The sequence below is a fragment of the Apteryx mantelli genome, chromosome 2 (genome assembly GCF_036417845.1).
Source record: "Apteryx mantelli isolate bAptMan1 chromosome 2, bAptMan1.hap1, whole genome shotgun sequence".
Lineage (NCBI taxonomy): Eukaryota > Metazoa > Chordata > Aves > Apterygiformes > Apterygidae > Apteryx > Apteryx mantelli.
The window spans coordinates 83,664,662-83,680,032 of NC_089979.1; the positions used below are offsets into that span (position 1 = coordinate 83,664,662).

The 15,371-nt window shown below is 36.1% G+C and overlaps 1 protein-coding gene across 1 annotated transcript in view; it reads left to right on the forward strand.

The window, feature by feature from the left end:
- Positions 1 to 15,371, forward strand: part of CDH10 (cadherin 10) — a 100,840-nt gene that overhangs the window by 30,011 nt on the left and 55,458 nt on the right. Inside the window, exon 3 of the mRNA XM_013952901.2 lies at positions 9,884 to 10,262. Within this exon, the coding sequence (XP_013808355.2) occupies positions 10,032 to 10,262 (231 nt within the window). The 5' untranslated portion in view covers positions 9,884 to 10,031. The remainder of the gene's footprint in view (positions 1 to 9,883; positions 10,263 to 15,371) is intronic.

Sequence of the window (15,371 nt, forward strand, 5' to 3'; positions counted from 1 at the left end):
TGGAAAATGATGGAAGTATGAATAAAGCTGCAGCATTTTCTGCAGTAAAAGTCAGGGAAAAGAAACACCATAGAACTGTAATATCGATGAAGGAACTGTGACCAGTTTGTCCAACAGTACTAGTATAATAAAAGATATTACCACTTTCTAGGAACTTTTTGTATCTTTGATAATTTTGGATTATCATGGCCAAAAGCACTGTAGACACTCCATAAAGTGGCTTTTAATTTGCTATATAAACTGAGAACAATACAAAGAGCTATAGCAGTGCGTTTTAAAATTTTAAAATAATTATACAGAAATTGAACATAAGGTGAAATTCCTAACACTTTGTGTCCTAACACAAGTGCATCTTTTATTACTGATGCTCTTATTCTAGCAAATTTGAGAGATGCAATGATATGACTGAACAAACTTTCTCAAAGTGTTATCATTCCTCTTATTCTCTGTTAGATTTCAGCTGTGAGCTTCCATGAGAGATGGCTATTTCCATTTCTTCCTGTCTGCTCAGAAGAATGTAATCCTCCTGCTATCATCTAATTAGCAGGAATGGGACTATCCATGCTGCAGACACAGGCACTAACACAAGTTTGAGGAGCCACTGTGTAGACATCAATGAACGCTTTATTAAATTACACAGTTTTCTAAGCAGCCACAGTCTCTCAATGCCCCAATTCATTATGCTTTAGTGAACTGCCACTGCTCTCTGAAGCTGTAAGGTTTCAGCCTGAGCTGAAGATGCAAACTCCAGATGAGATTATGGTGAGTTTTTAGATACTTGGCACGCTTCTGTGGTTATTCTGTTTCTCTTTAAGGCTGATAGTTCACTGGCAAGTGAAAGTATTGGACAGCAAAGCCGAGCAGATTTAGAATTTCACCTGCCCTAAAGGAAAATAATGTCTTTTTGCATAACAGTTCAGCATTATTCATTGGAATTCACCCTGTTCGTGAAACCCTTTCAGGATAGGGAAAAAGAATATTAAGTCCCCAGGTCTAGCTATTCAACTGTCTCTCTGTTTTGGCTCTTGGCAACATTCAGTCAGAATTTTCTGATCTTTTCATTTCCAGAAAGATCATGGTCTGTCAAAGATTGACTAAACTGAATAAGGAAAAGTAAATGGGTGTTAACAAATTCTGTACAAGTACTCTTCAATACATGCTCTTGTGTCTAAATTACAATGTTATAATGATTCATATAGGTTTACTTTTCTGTGATAATTCACTATTTTCTCCTCTACTCCATACTACTTCAGAGGAAAAAAAAAAAAAAAAATTCCAGAACTCAGTTTGCTGCTTTTCAGCAAAATATGTCACTATCCTCCTCTCCACTGTCACTCTCTTCTCCCCTTCTTCCAGTATATGTGCTAAATATCAGAACAGTGATTTTTTTTAATTGATAGGGTTTTCTTTAAAGAAAGAAAGAATAAGCAAATACTAAAAATTATAACAACTTTTTTCCCTTTGATGGGTAAAGTAGAGGACTGTTCTCTTACAGAAGGTATTGGTCTAGTAATAATGGAATGTGGATATTTTAAAATGCTGCTACCCTTATCCAGAAAAAGGGAAAAATAACCATAGGCTATATACAATGGAGAAAATAATTTAGGAAGGGCATGGGATGAAGTCAGGGAGGAGCAGCAAAGAACTAAGTTCACTCTTAAACTGGCAGAATTTAGCAGACAATTGATGAGATAAATGAAACCCCAAAATCTTATGCAGGGAGACTGAAAGGACTGGCACACGCCTCACCTAATTGGGAGGGAACCATGCGGCTAGGACTGCATCATTTGATATGGGAGAACTTGTCACACTGACTGGCAAGGAAGAGAATTTAAGTTGCTTTCAACCCACAACAGTAAATCTATAGCTGGTTTTGAGATGAAATCAGATAAATGGAGAACGGGGCTGAGTAGATTGGAATTAATAATATATACAGGAGAATATGGAGGCAGTGTGAACAAGAAGTGGAGAGATATAACAAAGAGAAATAGGTGCATGGAAAAAGATGGAAGAGAATTTTGCAGAATGAAGCTGAGAAAGACCTCAAGAAATCCTCTGGACCAGCAGTCTGGACATACCCACTGTAAGCAATCCATTCCTGAAAGCAGTCTGTTCAACCTGTTCTTCAGAATCTTTAATTTCATATCATTTCAGCTGCAAACTACCCCTACAAATAGATCTGAAATTTTTTCCTAGTGCTTAACCTAAATCTTCCTTGTTGTGATTGAAAACAATTGCTTGTTTGTGGAGGCCATGGGGAATAATTTCTTTTTGCAACAGCATTTCTGGTTCTGAAAAACACTATATTGCCTTCTTCTCCATCTTTTTGTTTTCCACCTCCGGACTAGAAAAATATGAGTATTTGGTCTTCCCTCAGAAATAACTTTTTTTTTTTTTTTTAACATTTTATTACTGACCTGAATTTCTGATTATTTACATCTTGATATTGTGATGTTCAAACCTGAACACAGCATTTGGAATGAAGCTGAGAGGAGAGGAAGGATTACTTCATGTTTCTTAAGAAAGGTGCTCTTGTTCACATATCTTGTACATATATCGTGTTTCTTAAGAAAGGTATCTTGTTCACATATCTTGTACATATATCGTGTTTCTTAAGAAAGGTATCTTGTTCACTCTTCACCTTCACATATGGGTGAGTTATATTTTGTGTTTTAAAAGGTGAGTGATAAAATAATCCATGGTGTTGAGATTGCTGAAATACTCTCATTCTTCATTTGAGATACTCTCATTCCTCAATTATTTTCTCCAGAACTTCCGTGTGGGCAGTTTCTTCCTATCTTGTGCAGTTTATTGGCTAAATATGGTCTTTATTAAATCAAATCCTACGTATTTCAGAAAACTACTGTAGTTTTTCAAGAATATTTTGAATTTAAATTCTGCCTTTTTGCTGTTTATAGATTTAATAAATGTATTCTTTACTTCTTCATCCAAATAATACGAAAAATAGTGAACAGTTACCAAGATCTATGGAAGTTCACTCAGCATATATATTCAGAAAGGATGAGGCATTGGACAAAGTTGTACCACGATAGACAGTAGGGAGAACAGGATGCAGCAAGGAATGAAATGTTATGGGGATCTGATAGGGAACAGAAGTGATGGAGATTTAAATCACTTTGCATGTCCACGAGTCACCGTTTCACAAGGCTACTACCGCTTTCTCACTGTTGCATGTATCACTTCTCTCCCAAAATTTTAGGAACAAAGATAAATTTAGATGTCAATGTGTAAATGATGAATTACTATTATAGTGTTTTACGCTCAATGTCTTGTTGGGAAAAACTGAAGGCAGCATATATAGAGAGCTAAAAATTATTGTTAGGTATACAAGTTATCTAATTAATTCAGAAAATATCATTAATAAATAGTCAAAATTTTATGCAAGAAAACTTACAACTATCTACTCCCTTTTCTCTGGTGTTCTGCTCACCCTGTCAATGTCCCACTGTGTCCTAAGACAGACAGTTTTAGCCTTCATCAGGAAGAAGGGGGAAGGGGTTATGATCAGCCGTCAGCATCCAAAGAACTTTTCAGGGAGGAGTGCGATGTTCTCAGTGGGAGTTTCTTCCCCCTCTACACTTGGAGAAGCAGGGTGTTTAGCTTTCTTCCTCCTCCATCTTGATGTCAGCTTGGGGTTATTTTATATATATATATTTTATATATATTTATATAACACCCCACATCCCTCTTCTGAAACATAAGTTAGATTTTCTTAGTTTAGTATCAAACTTTGCATGCTTGAGTCAAATTCCTAGGTAGATCAAGGGTTTCAGGACTTCATAAAGAGGATTGAATTCTAAAGTTCAAAGGTATAGCTGACTACTTTACAAACTCATGTTGTAATTTAATAACTGTAAGTCACTGCACTGTATAAGTGTTCTGCTGGAAGCTACAAAATGAGCAGTTTATTGACAATTTACCAATTATCTTCTTAGTCTGAACTGGGCAATTACATTGTGAATGGCTGTAGGCAACTTCATTGGGATATAATAGATAAAACCAGGAACATAAATCTGTAATACAAGGAATGATAAGATTAGAGTCCACTAAGAACTGATCATTTGAAAGAACTCATTTGTTTGCTTCAAGCACTCTTGAACAAACCTTTATAAAAAGTGTTGTCTTTTTTTCCCCTTAAGGGATAAGCTACACTATAAGAGGAAAATATTTTGTTGTATTTTGTAAAAGAGTCTCCTGCACAGGTGTCTGTTTCAAGTACATGTTTCATCATACTGTGCTCTAGAGCATTAAAATTTTCTTCCCTTTTTTTAATAAGAATATGGCAAAAAAGTTAAAACTAAATTATCTAAGAGCTTGAGGCTCTTCTGAGACTGATGGAGAAATGAAGCATTTCTGCACTTAGCTACCCTCCTACTTCCATTTCTACTAGCTTATTAAACAGATCAGATGATTAGTTCAAAATCAAGCCACAGTTTTGAAATTGTCATGACTGCTTAAACTGAGAGTCAGATCTGAAATGGAAAGAGCTGAGGAACTTACCAAGTTGTCCTTTTGAAGGAGAAAATCAAAATGGTAGCAGATAGATGTCGGACCTCTGTTGGCTGCAGCCAGTTTGAAAGCAGGTCTGCAGCCCGTGGTGGCAGTTCTATACTGGAGGCTGGGGAGAGGCTCAAGGGATTGGGGAAATGGAGCAGAAAATAACGAATGTTTCTCGCTGTGGCCTTGCCAAGATAGTGCTATTGAAGTCAGAGACATTACACCGCTACAGCTCAAGAACAGACTCCATTGTCTTCTATAGTAGAATTAAGGATTTTTCTCATCATAAAATTCCAACATAATTTAACCTAATTTGTCACAAAGCATTTTCTGTTCAGAAAATATCTTCTTCTGGGACTTCAGAAATACAGTAATAAAGTAAACAAAAATATTCACAGATGTGAATAGTCAATGGTGCCCAGTTAAAACAGAAATGGAGATAATATGACAGTGCACAAATAACTTTTAATAAGCTAATTGAAATGTTTCACACTTAAAATTCAGTTCATGTTTGACCAAACAAAAATGTCTTGACAATTTGTCTTGAACGAAAATCCAGGTTAGCAGCTATCCCGTGTAAGCTCTTTTGCTGGGTAATGTTGGTTGTCAGGGGAAAGACGTCAGTTTTAGAAAATTTCTACACTAAAAAAAAAATAGATAAGCTTTTGATCCATATTAAAGTTTTTATTTTAAATTTAATTCTGCTGATTTTTAAAGGCAATTGAGCATTAATGGAGAAAGACAGGCAAAAAGAGGAAATAATTTAGGAAATAGTTTTCTAAAAAAACCCAACATCTCGGCTGTAAAAGAAGAACAGCTAGGAGCAAACAGTAAACAGGAGTCTGACTGATAAGAAGATAACTTTGTATACTAGATCAATTAAAGGCATTAATGGGACATCTTATGTAGCTGTTAAATATCATGAGTTTCAAATGCTCTGAAGTATGTTTTAGCATCAGTGCTGTCACTGAGGTGTGGATTTTGATATCAAGCATTAGGAGTTTGCATGGCTGGGGGAAGCAAAATATATTATTTTTCACATTTTGAGAAAATTACATTTGGAGTCATAGGAATACAATTACAGTTGCTTTAAATGCTCTTTTCTAAATTCTGAGAGATAGAGAAGCAATTAACCTGTGGAAACTGCATGCTTGTTTTTAATTTGTTAGCTGAGATAATGGTGAAATGATTAATAGCTTCAGTGAAGATTATTCTTGCTAGTAATTCTGATTCCTCTTTCATACTGGAAATCATTCCAAGAAAACTCATTTAAAAAAAAAAAAGCCAACAAACCAAAAGCTTGTGTAAGCAAGAGCAGAGCTGGGCAGAATGTTCCTCTGTAGTGGGTTTGATTTAATTTAGACGGATATTACACATAAATATGGAATCTTAGCATGTATTTGATAGGTTACAGAAAGATTGAAGTTTTTTTCTTTGTTTCTTTTCTATTGTGGGAAAAAGTGGAGAAGTGATCCTGTGGAGAAAGAGAGAGCAAGAGATCTGAGGAGAAAGACCAGTTAAATAGTTTTATTTAAAACTATCTAATCTCATTTAAAATTATTTCAGTGCTGTTAAAAATAAATAAATAAATACTAACCTAAAGCCAAACAAAACTATTACTTTTCTGATAAGTTTACAGATCCTTTTCTAAGATTAAAAAACAAAAAGGATTCACCAGAATTTAGGAATTATTCCAATTAGTTTTCTAGGGAGTTAAAAAACAGATGATAAATTTGTCTTCCTTTCTTCCTATCTTCTTCATTGTTCTAGCCCTGGCATGGTAGCACAAAATGCAAGATATGTATTACAGAACTGGTACTTCTGTCTGTTTTCTGTATTTATATACTGAAAAGTTTCCTTCATCTAATTCTCTTCAAACATTTTTTTTCCAGTGCTTTTTATTTAATGACTCTTTGGGTAGTCAATCCTTTTACTGCCATGTGGGTTTCTTGTTTGCTAGCTTATTTTTAAAGGTAAATGTTATCACTTTAGCGTAGATGACTGTCAAACTCATTGCATTTAAGACAGGAAGCTGAACTCCAATAGGAGTCTCAAAGGAGGAAAAAACCTTGCTGGTATGCACATCCATTAAGCAGCCTTGCTTGCCAAGTCCGTGTACATTAGCTACTTTTGTAACTTTAACAAATTTCATCTGAGCTTTCATTCCGCTGACCTAATTTAACAAGAAGGAAATTCAATAACAACCCCTAATACTGAAACATTATTTCCCAAGAGGAATTTAACAGCGCTTCTACATCAAATAATAATGTGTGAATAGTGCAATATATATACTGATGACAACAGGAAGGCAGAAAAAAAAGAGAAGAAAAGAGAGACCAAAAGAAAGAAAATGTATCTCCTTTTCAAACTATCCAATAACTTTACAATTTTTAGGGAAACTAGTAAGATCATGAAGACCTCATTTCAGCTTTGAAATTCATAATATCTTTGAGAAGAAACATTTTTAAGTATCTGAGAGTAAATTACATTCAGGGGACTCTGTATCTTTGATTCAAAAGAATGTAATTGTGGATTGTGATAGATAATATCCAAAGTGGAAGACCACATTTTCACCCTAAGCCCCTGAGGTTTCATCCCAAACCCTTTTAATCGACACAGGCTTTTGTTCGAAATGCCTTGAGGAGCAGGTCAATATCAAGTCCCAAACACAGGAAGAATCTCTGAAAGTTTTACATAGCTCTGCTTTGAATAATCAAGAATATATAAGATGGTAGTAAGTCATGGTGTCATGTTATCGAAACTGGAGAATACACAGAGTTGCTGCATGCAATCTTACTGTGCTATCGAAATCAGTGAAGATGAGGAAACCCACCCCAGATTGTTACTACTTGAAGTTTTCTGCCGCATGTGGAAGAACATACAAAGATGTGTTAACCACAGTCTGTTTGTATTCTTTTCTGTAAATGTGAGAAAAAATACCTCATTAAAATGGTCAGAAAGTATACACTATGAAGAAGACAAAACATACACTCTCACTATTTAGTCATATTTCCCACACAGCAGAGACTGGGGAGACTGCTAAAAGATACTGGTTCCAAAATGCACGACTAAACTTTCTCTTTAAAGAACAACCGCGTAAGAAAACTTCTGTAGTATCTTTTGTTTTGTTACGTGTGTAACATATGAAAGATTTAGTATGTGTACAGAGTGTGTTACTAACGCTCAGAAGTATATGATGTTTCTTATACATAAGAAGATTATTCTTGTGGAACACACAGATAAATGTCTAACCTTAGTCCCACTGAAGTCATTGTTAAAGCTGCCTTGTGTTCGTACATACAACCCAGTAGATTTGTGATTAAATGATGTCTCTCGGGAAAATTTGGTTTCTTATATATAAATAATAAATAAGAGTAGAAAACATAAATGAGGAAGAAATAAAAAAGTAGTGTTGTTATTCTGTTTAATAATACAAATTACTTTAGAAATAGTTTTACTAGTTATATATTTTTTAAAGTTATCTCTATAAAATACAGATGGCAGAACCCCAAATTGGACTGGACAATGCATTGTAGTTTTCTCGAACTTTTCTTCAACGTAAATACATCAAAAGCTAAGGAATGGTTTCCAGACTTTAAGGTAGAACTTATTAAAGCACACACACAAAATATAATAAGGTAACTCCTTCAAAGTAGGAAAAAATCTCTAATCTGCTAGCAGAGAATGGTTGGAAAAAAAGTTGAAAATACATCTTCTCTGTGCTTCTGTAGGGTTGGTCCTTTCCTCTGGTTTTGCTTTCTAGCCCAGCAATTTCCCATGTCTTGCTCAAGCTCTGTACAAATTTGCTTGGATCTGTAGGAAAGGATCTTTCTGTCACCTCTGAAGGTGGGCAGTGGGTCTGTTTCCTAATGGAAACCAGCTTCTCCATTCCTCTTGGTAGCAGAAGCTTCCTTTCACAGTGAAGATGCCCTGCTTCCAGCTTCTCCTGGAGGCCACCACTGCACCCCACAGCCCTGGAGCTGCCGCAGGGCAAGGCAGCCTTCCTCCCTGCTCTTCCATCGTAACATAACCACCACGCAGCATGCAGAACTTGCATGGCAGAAAGTCAGTGAACAAACAGATGAGGCTGAATAGATGGCAAGAGTATTTGAAAAGTACAAAAAGGAAATGAGCAGAAAGAAAGTAAAAGTTATGGTGTATAATTCACGCTATTAGGTGTTTGGTATATCTGAGTATACTTAGTCTGTGCTCTCTATAAACTAATCTGTATTCAGTATGCAATGATATTTGTAGTAACCCCATTATACTTTTTGATGATTTATATTTACTGTTAAAATAATTTAAATTAATTGAATGCTTTGGAATGCACTTGATTGGTGATTTGAGTTTTTGGAAGTTTTTATTGTGATTTTTTTTTCCTGGTTTGGATACTCAAACAAATCAGAAGAAATCCTGCAAGGATTTACTTTTAAACCTTTGAAAAGATTCCAACTAATGTTTCAAAACAAAAGAAAGCAAAAGCTGGGATGGAAACAATGCATGTGTGGCTGATGCCAAGTGAAAATATAAGGAGAACCTGGCTGAATTTGTCTTGCTGAGATACAAACTTTTCACAGTTCTGTTAGAAGGAGGAAAACAAGATACAAAAAAAAGGTGGAGAGGAAAAAAAAATGAGTTTGGAGATTTTTTTTTTTCTTCTCTGCTATAATGCTTCCCATGGTGAGATGCATTTAAGTACTCTGCAAAACTAAAACTGTTTAGGATACTTGCAATACAGGCCTTATTTATTAAATACTTTCTTCATTTTAAGGCTGAGTTTGCATCACTCTTGCAATCGCATATTGCAGGAACACCATCTCAAGAAGTTTTTCTATTTAAAAGTTTGCTTCTTGTCATATTGTATTTCTTCTGATGCATATGATTTTCTCTTTTGCTATTTAAAATGCCCCAGAGATGCTAAAACTGGTGTTTTACCATTTCCTCATTTCTAAAACTGCTTAGTGTTAGACTTTCAGGCCTCTTGATAGTAAGCTTAATAAAACACTGGATTTCTTGTAAATCAAATCAGGTGGAAAACATCTGAAGTAAAGTCTGGAGTATTTAATGTGCAAGTTCTAGCAGTATTAATCCCCTAGTCTATATAAAGAACACTCCTAGAAGCTCCTAAATCAAAAGATTTTAATGGGAAAATAGATGGTCATCTCAGTGCATTCTTACTCTTTTTTATGAAGTATTTTGAAAGCAGCTACCTAACATTTGGAACATTCTCATTATCCCAAGTTTGCAAGATAACCTTTATATTCATGATCAAGTTGCTTTCTGTGTCGTAAGATTTTGCAGCTTCAATGTACAGTAGGAGGGGAAGCATTTCAACTTAGATTGTCTCTTTTCTGTTTGCTTTCAGGATTTGTTTACTATGTACAGATCAGAGATGAAGTGCTGGAAACTGCTTGGCTGCATCAGCAACTAGAGCCATAAGAAAGCAAGTCAAGGAAAACAGAGCTGTTGACTCCATCACTGACTGGCTCAGAGAGCATCAGCAGTGGAGAGCTATGACAATAAAGCGAGTCCTGTTACTTTTGCTGCTCTGGATGTGGCTGCTGCATCCCTGCTCTACAGAAATGCTGTTCAGATGGACTCCTGATCTCAAACCCAAAAGCTTTGTGGGACATGCATTAGGGAGTGATGGAAAAGTGCTTCACCGCCAGAAGCGAGGCTGGATGTGGAACCAGTTTTTCCTTTTAGAGGAATACACAGGATCTGATTATCAGTATGTAGGCAAGGTAGGTAAATATTAAGGTTTGTAATTTCTGTATTATTTTCAAGTTTACTTATCTTTCTACAAAGCTCCAGTTTCTACATTTTATTCTCATGCATAAGAAGCAGATTTCCAGGCAATAGTTATATTTCTATTGTTTGTGGTGTTAGAATCTCTAAAAGTAGTAAGAAAGAAGTTTGCTAGCTAAAGTTATTCAGAAACATTTGAATGAAATAGACATTTGACAAATTTGTTTTCTTTAGCACGTTATTTCTACCAGTAGCCTTCTCAATTTATCTTCTGTATCAGAATGTAGTATTTTAAAATTTATTATAAAATCTTTTTCAGTTATTTCTCTTTGAACATTTTGTATTTCATGCAAGACAATGTAGACTCTCTTTCTGTGCTTATATTTGAGCAATGCAGTTTATTTTAAAGAAAAAAATATTCAGTGTTGCTAACTCTCCCAGAATTTCAGGAAACTGAAAGTGAACTGGGAGTGAACTTCCTTAACAACCACATGATAGAAAACAGGTGGTTAAGAAGTGAAATACAAGAGAAGTCAGCAGAAATGCTCATATGACTGCATAATACACTGGACACCTACTGTCTGGAAGTATCCTTCAAATTATTTTCAGTCAACACTTACATTTTGCCAGGAAACTCTTAATAAGTATAAGGTGTAATGCCACAATGATATACAAAGAGGAAAGGAAGTGCTGAATTCATTCAAAATGGTAATTCGCTGGTAAGTGGAAGCTACCACCAGCAGTCATGAATACCAGTTACCATCAGTGGATAGTGATAAGAAAATAAATTTCATTTTCTATAACCCAAGTTTTCATATGAACACACTTTTTAACTTGTAAATTAATGTGGAGAAATGCTGCCTTGTTGAAAAACACAGAATGACACAATCACTGAGATTGGAAGAGACCTCTGGAAGTTGTCTAGTCCAGCCTCCCTTCTCGAAGCAGGGTAAGCTACAGCAGGCCACTGGCCATGTGCAGTCCAGTTTTAGGTATCTCCAAGGATGGAGACTCCAGAATCTCTCTGGACAGCCTGTTCCAGTGTTCAACCACAGTCAAAGTAAAAAAAAAGTTTCTTTTGTGTTTAAATGGAATTTCCTGTGTTTCAATTTGTGTTCATTGCCTCTTGTCCTTTCACTGGACACTGCTCAGAAGAGTCTGGCTCTATCCTCTTTACACCCTCTAATCAGCTACTTGTACACATCAACAAGATCCCCCTGAGCCTTCTCTTGTCCAGGCTGAACAGTCCCAGCTCTCTCAGTCTCCTCTCATATGAGACATGCTTCAGTCCCTTAATCGTCTTTGTGGCCCTCCACTGGATTCTCTCCAGTAAGTCCAGGTCTTTCTTGTACTGGACAGCCCAGCACTAGACACAGTACTCTAGATGTGGTCTCATCAGCACTGAGTAGAGGGAAATAATTACTTCCCTCAATCTGCTGGCTATGCTTTTTCCTGCAGCCCAGGAGACCATTGGCCTTCTTTGCCACAAGGGCGCATTGCTTGTTCAATTTCTTGTCCCCCCAGGATCGCCAGGTCCTTCTCTGCAGAGCTGCTTTCCAGCAGGGCAGCCCCCAGTCTGTATGGTGCATGGAGTTATTACTCCCCAAGTGCAGGACTCTGCAGTTGCCTTTGTTGAGGTTCCTTCATAAGGTTCCTGTCAGCCCGTTTCTCCAGCCTGTTGAGGTCCCTCTGAATGGCAGTGCAACCTCTGGTGCACTCTTCCCAGTTTCCTATCATCTGCAAACTTGCTGATAGTGCGCTCTGTCCTATCACCCTGGTCATTAATGAAGAGGTTAAAGAGTATGGGCCCCAGTATTAACCCCTGGGGTACTCAAACTAGTGACTGGCCTCCAGCAGGACTTCATGCCACTCATCACAACCCTCTGAGCCTTGCAGTTCAGTCAGGTTTCGATCCACCTCACTGTCCACTTACCTAGTATGTACTTCATCAACTTGTCTATGAGGATATTAGGGGACAATTATCCTAGCAGTTTATTTGATTTCTGTTTATAAATTCTCCCAAAGACCAATTGTTCTGACAATGATATCACCATTAAATGCTGGAAAAAGGAAGAAAATAGATTTATTCAAATAAATCCTTCCTTGGAAGAGTTAGAAATGTTTCTTTCCCCCCTCCCCCCCTTTTTTCCCCCCTGAGAAAGAAGATCCCTATTAAAATTTACAGGAAATTTAAATAGGAAATAGAAACTTAAGAGGGACAACCTTATGTGCAGTAAATTGCCTTTTTGTTTCCATTTATTATTTGTTGCTTTGTGTCTGTAATTTCAGTACTAGTATTTGAATAATAAAGAAGTTCCTGAAGAATACTGAGAGCCTTAAAAATATTCTGTATTTTTATTTCATGTACTTGTCAGTTGTAAATTCATGCTTCCAAAGTGAAACTAGCACTAGTTCCTCAATCCAGGTCAGACTAATGGCTAAAGAAAATTGGCCTTGCCTACAAAATAATAAGTGTCATTGTAGCAAAACACTATGCCATTGTATTTGGGAGCATATTGCTCCCAAAAATCCCAGGAAATAAACAGGTTTGCAGGGTACCCTGAAATTCAAATACTTTAGTCTCCTTCAAAAGAGCAGTATGTTTTAAAGTGAACATGTTAGAGGACACCCTGGTGATAACTGTTTTTATTTCATTATTTTTGAATATTTATGTTCCCCATCATCCCTTTGAATGTGAGTGATATTAATCAATAATTTTCTTGCTGTCATGATGACTGAAGTAAGACTTTTCAGAGAAAATAGAAGGAAAAAGGATAAAAGTTTTATAGACTAATTAATCTATGTTAGAAAAAGAGAGAGAGATGTTGTTAAACACAGTATGTACCTTGGTTGACAGAAAATAAGAAATGTTTGCAACTGCAGAGTAAGTAAAGGTAAGTAAATTGGTAAATATAAATACAGAACTGGGAATAAAATTGAGGAGCAGTTAAGACTGCATTTTCACTTTTTTGCTCTGGGTAGAGCAAAAAAGTTGCTCATTTGAGCAAGAAATCTTAAAATTAACCTACGTATCTAAAACTGACCTATAGTCAGTTTCTGTCAGATTTGGGAAGAATGTAGAAAACACATGTAAAATGAACAGTATGATAGCATCATGTTTGCATAGAGAGAGTTGCACATTCAAAATCTTTTTATGCCAAGAAGGAAAAGACTTCGTATGTGGAACTAGGACTTTAGTGTTACTGTAATTAATATTTTAGCAGTCTAATAGACCAAGTTCTCAAATTATTATGGAAAAAATCATTAATAATTAAAATTGTAGTGCATAAACTGTCTAGTATCTATCACTCACCCTTCTGATGCCCATCGGGGTGGTATGGTCAACCTCTGATTTCTCTAAGAAAGACTGGAGGAGCAGGGGAAGGCACGTCTGCGACCAGGTGTCAGCATCTGCCTCTTTGCCGGTGGCAGAGAAACTGAGGCCAAGGGAAGCCCAAACCAGTCCTGAGACCTTTCACTGTCAGGTCAGTACGAAGCCTGTTTGTGGCCTTTTACTAGCAATGGCAAAAATCATATTTTCTGGGCTGCAACAGAAAGGGATTAAGTGGATGTAAGAGAGGAACTTGAACTCAGAGTAAAGTGAAGACGGAAAACATTTAAGAAAAAGGTGTGACAGCAGGGCAGAAGAAAATAGACCAAGTTGCTAGACAAAGAAGGAATTTGAAGTAAAGTGGCTGGGAAGAAAAAGTTAGCACAAACAACTGTTTAGCAAAAGTAGAGAAAATCAATCAAAATTAGAGGAAATTGTCTGAACATCCATAGATCTGGCTGGCTGGAGTTTCTGGATGGTTCTTTTTATGTGGTTTTCTCCAAACCCAAATGTTTGGGTAGGTGAAATAAAGTGACACCTTCCTGTTAGTTTCCCTGCCATATGTTTGGAGATGCTGTTTGTAAATAAAGTGCATTCAGAAGAAGCATAAGATAGAAATAAATCATTCATGGCCAGCGACTAGGAAAGAATGTTTATCAAGGTGAGGTTTCAGTCAAGAATAAGGACTAAGCATGATTTTTTAAATTGGGAATCATAGTCAGATGACAAATACATCAGTGAAAGGATTGGCAGAAATTCAAAATCTGGAGTACTAGATACATTTGGATTTGTGAATTTGTGTCTGCTTGCTTGCAGAGCTCATGTGTGTGTTTGTTTTTAAGTTTCTTGTTTTGCATTTTTGTATCTGTCAAGAGAACCCCAAAACTATTGAATATCACATTGCCCTTGAAACCAGTGTCTGCAATTCAGAATGCAATTTATATATTGATTTATTCACTGTTTCGGTCAGTTTCAGAAGATTCTACTGAAATAACATTACAACAATGTATAGCAGTAGGCTCGATGAATGAATGGGATACCTAATGCAGTAACAACTGGAGAGTTTCTTGTTTAAGTCAACCATGGTTCTAAAATGGTAGCATAGTGTCAACAGCCAAGTATTTATTGATGGCTTCTGGGCATTCACTGATCATTTCAGGGCAATATTATTATTTTAAGAAAGGAGCATTGTTGACCTTTCCTTTGTGCAATATGCAGCATTCTGAGGATAGAAATGAAAAGTATAGAATAACTTTACGACTATCTTGTATATTCAGAATCTGTGTTTGTATTGCATTATTAAATAATATTTACAATGGCAGTTTATAATAAAATTTGAAGCCATAAAGAGCAGTATAGGAAACCAGACCTATGTATGTATTACACAATTTATTGAACTATATTTATAAAAATATACTAGGAAACAGTAATTCTGGGAAAAGCTATTTTTCAGAATTCGAGAGAAACAACACAGGAATGTTCAAAATGAAACTTAAAACTCATATGAGAAAAGCCATGTTATTCAGATTTGATTTTAGAATTATGGTTAATATTTCCTTTCTGTTTTAACTGCACGGAAAGTCTATGTATACTCTATTATTCTTTCTTTGTATGCTGAAGGCTATTTCACAGTTTTTCTCTCTTTTTATTAGTATCTTGGTTCAAGGACCATTCATTAATTTTTCTAAGAAAGTGGTGCAATTACAAGGCATGACTAATTTTCGGTTGTGTTCTGAAAATTTGATTTTATCCTGAATACATCCAGAGAAAACTC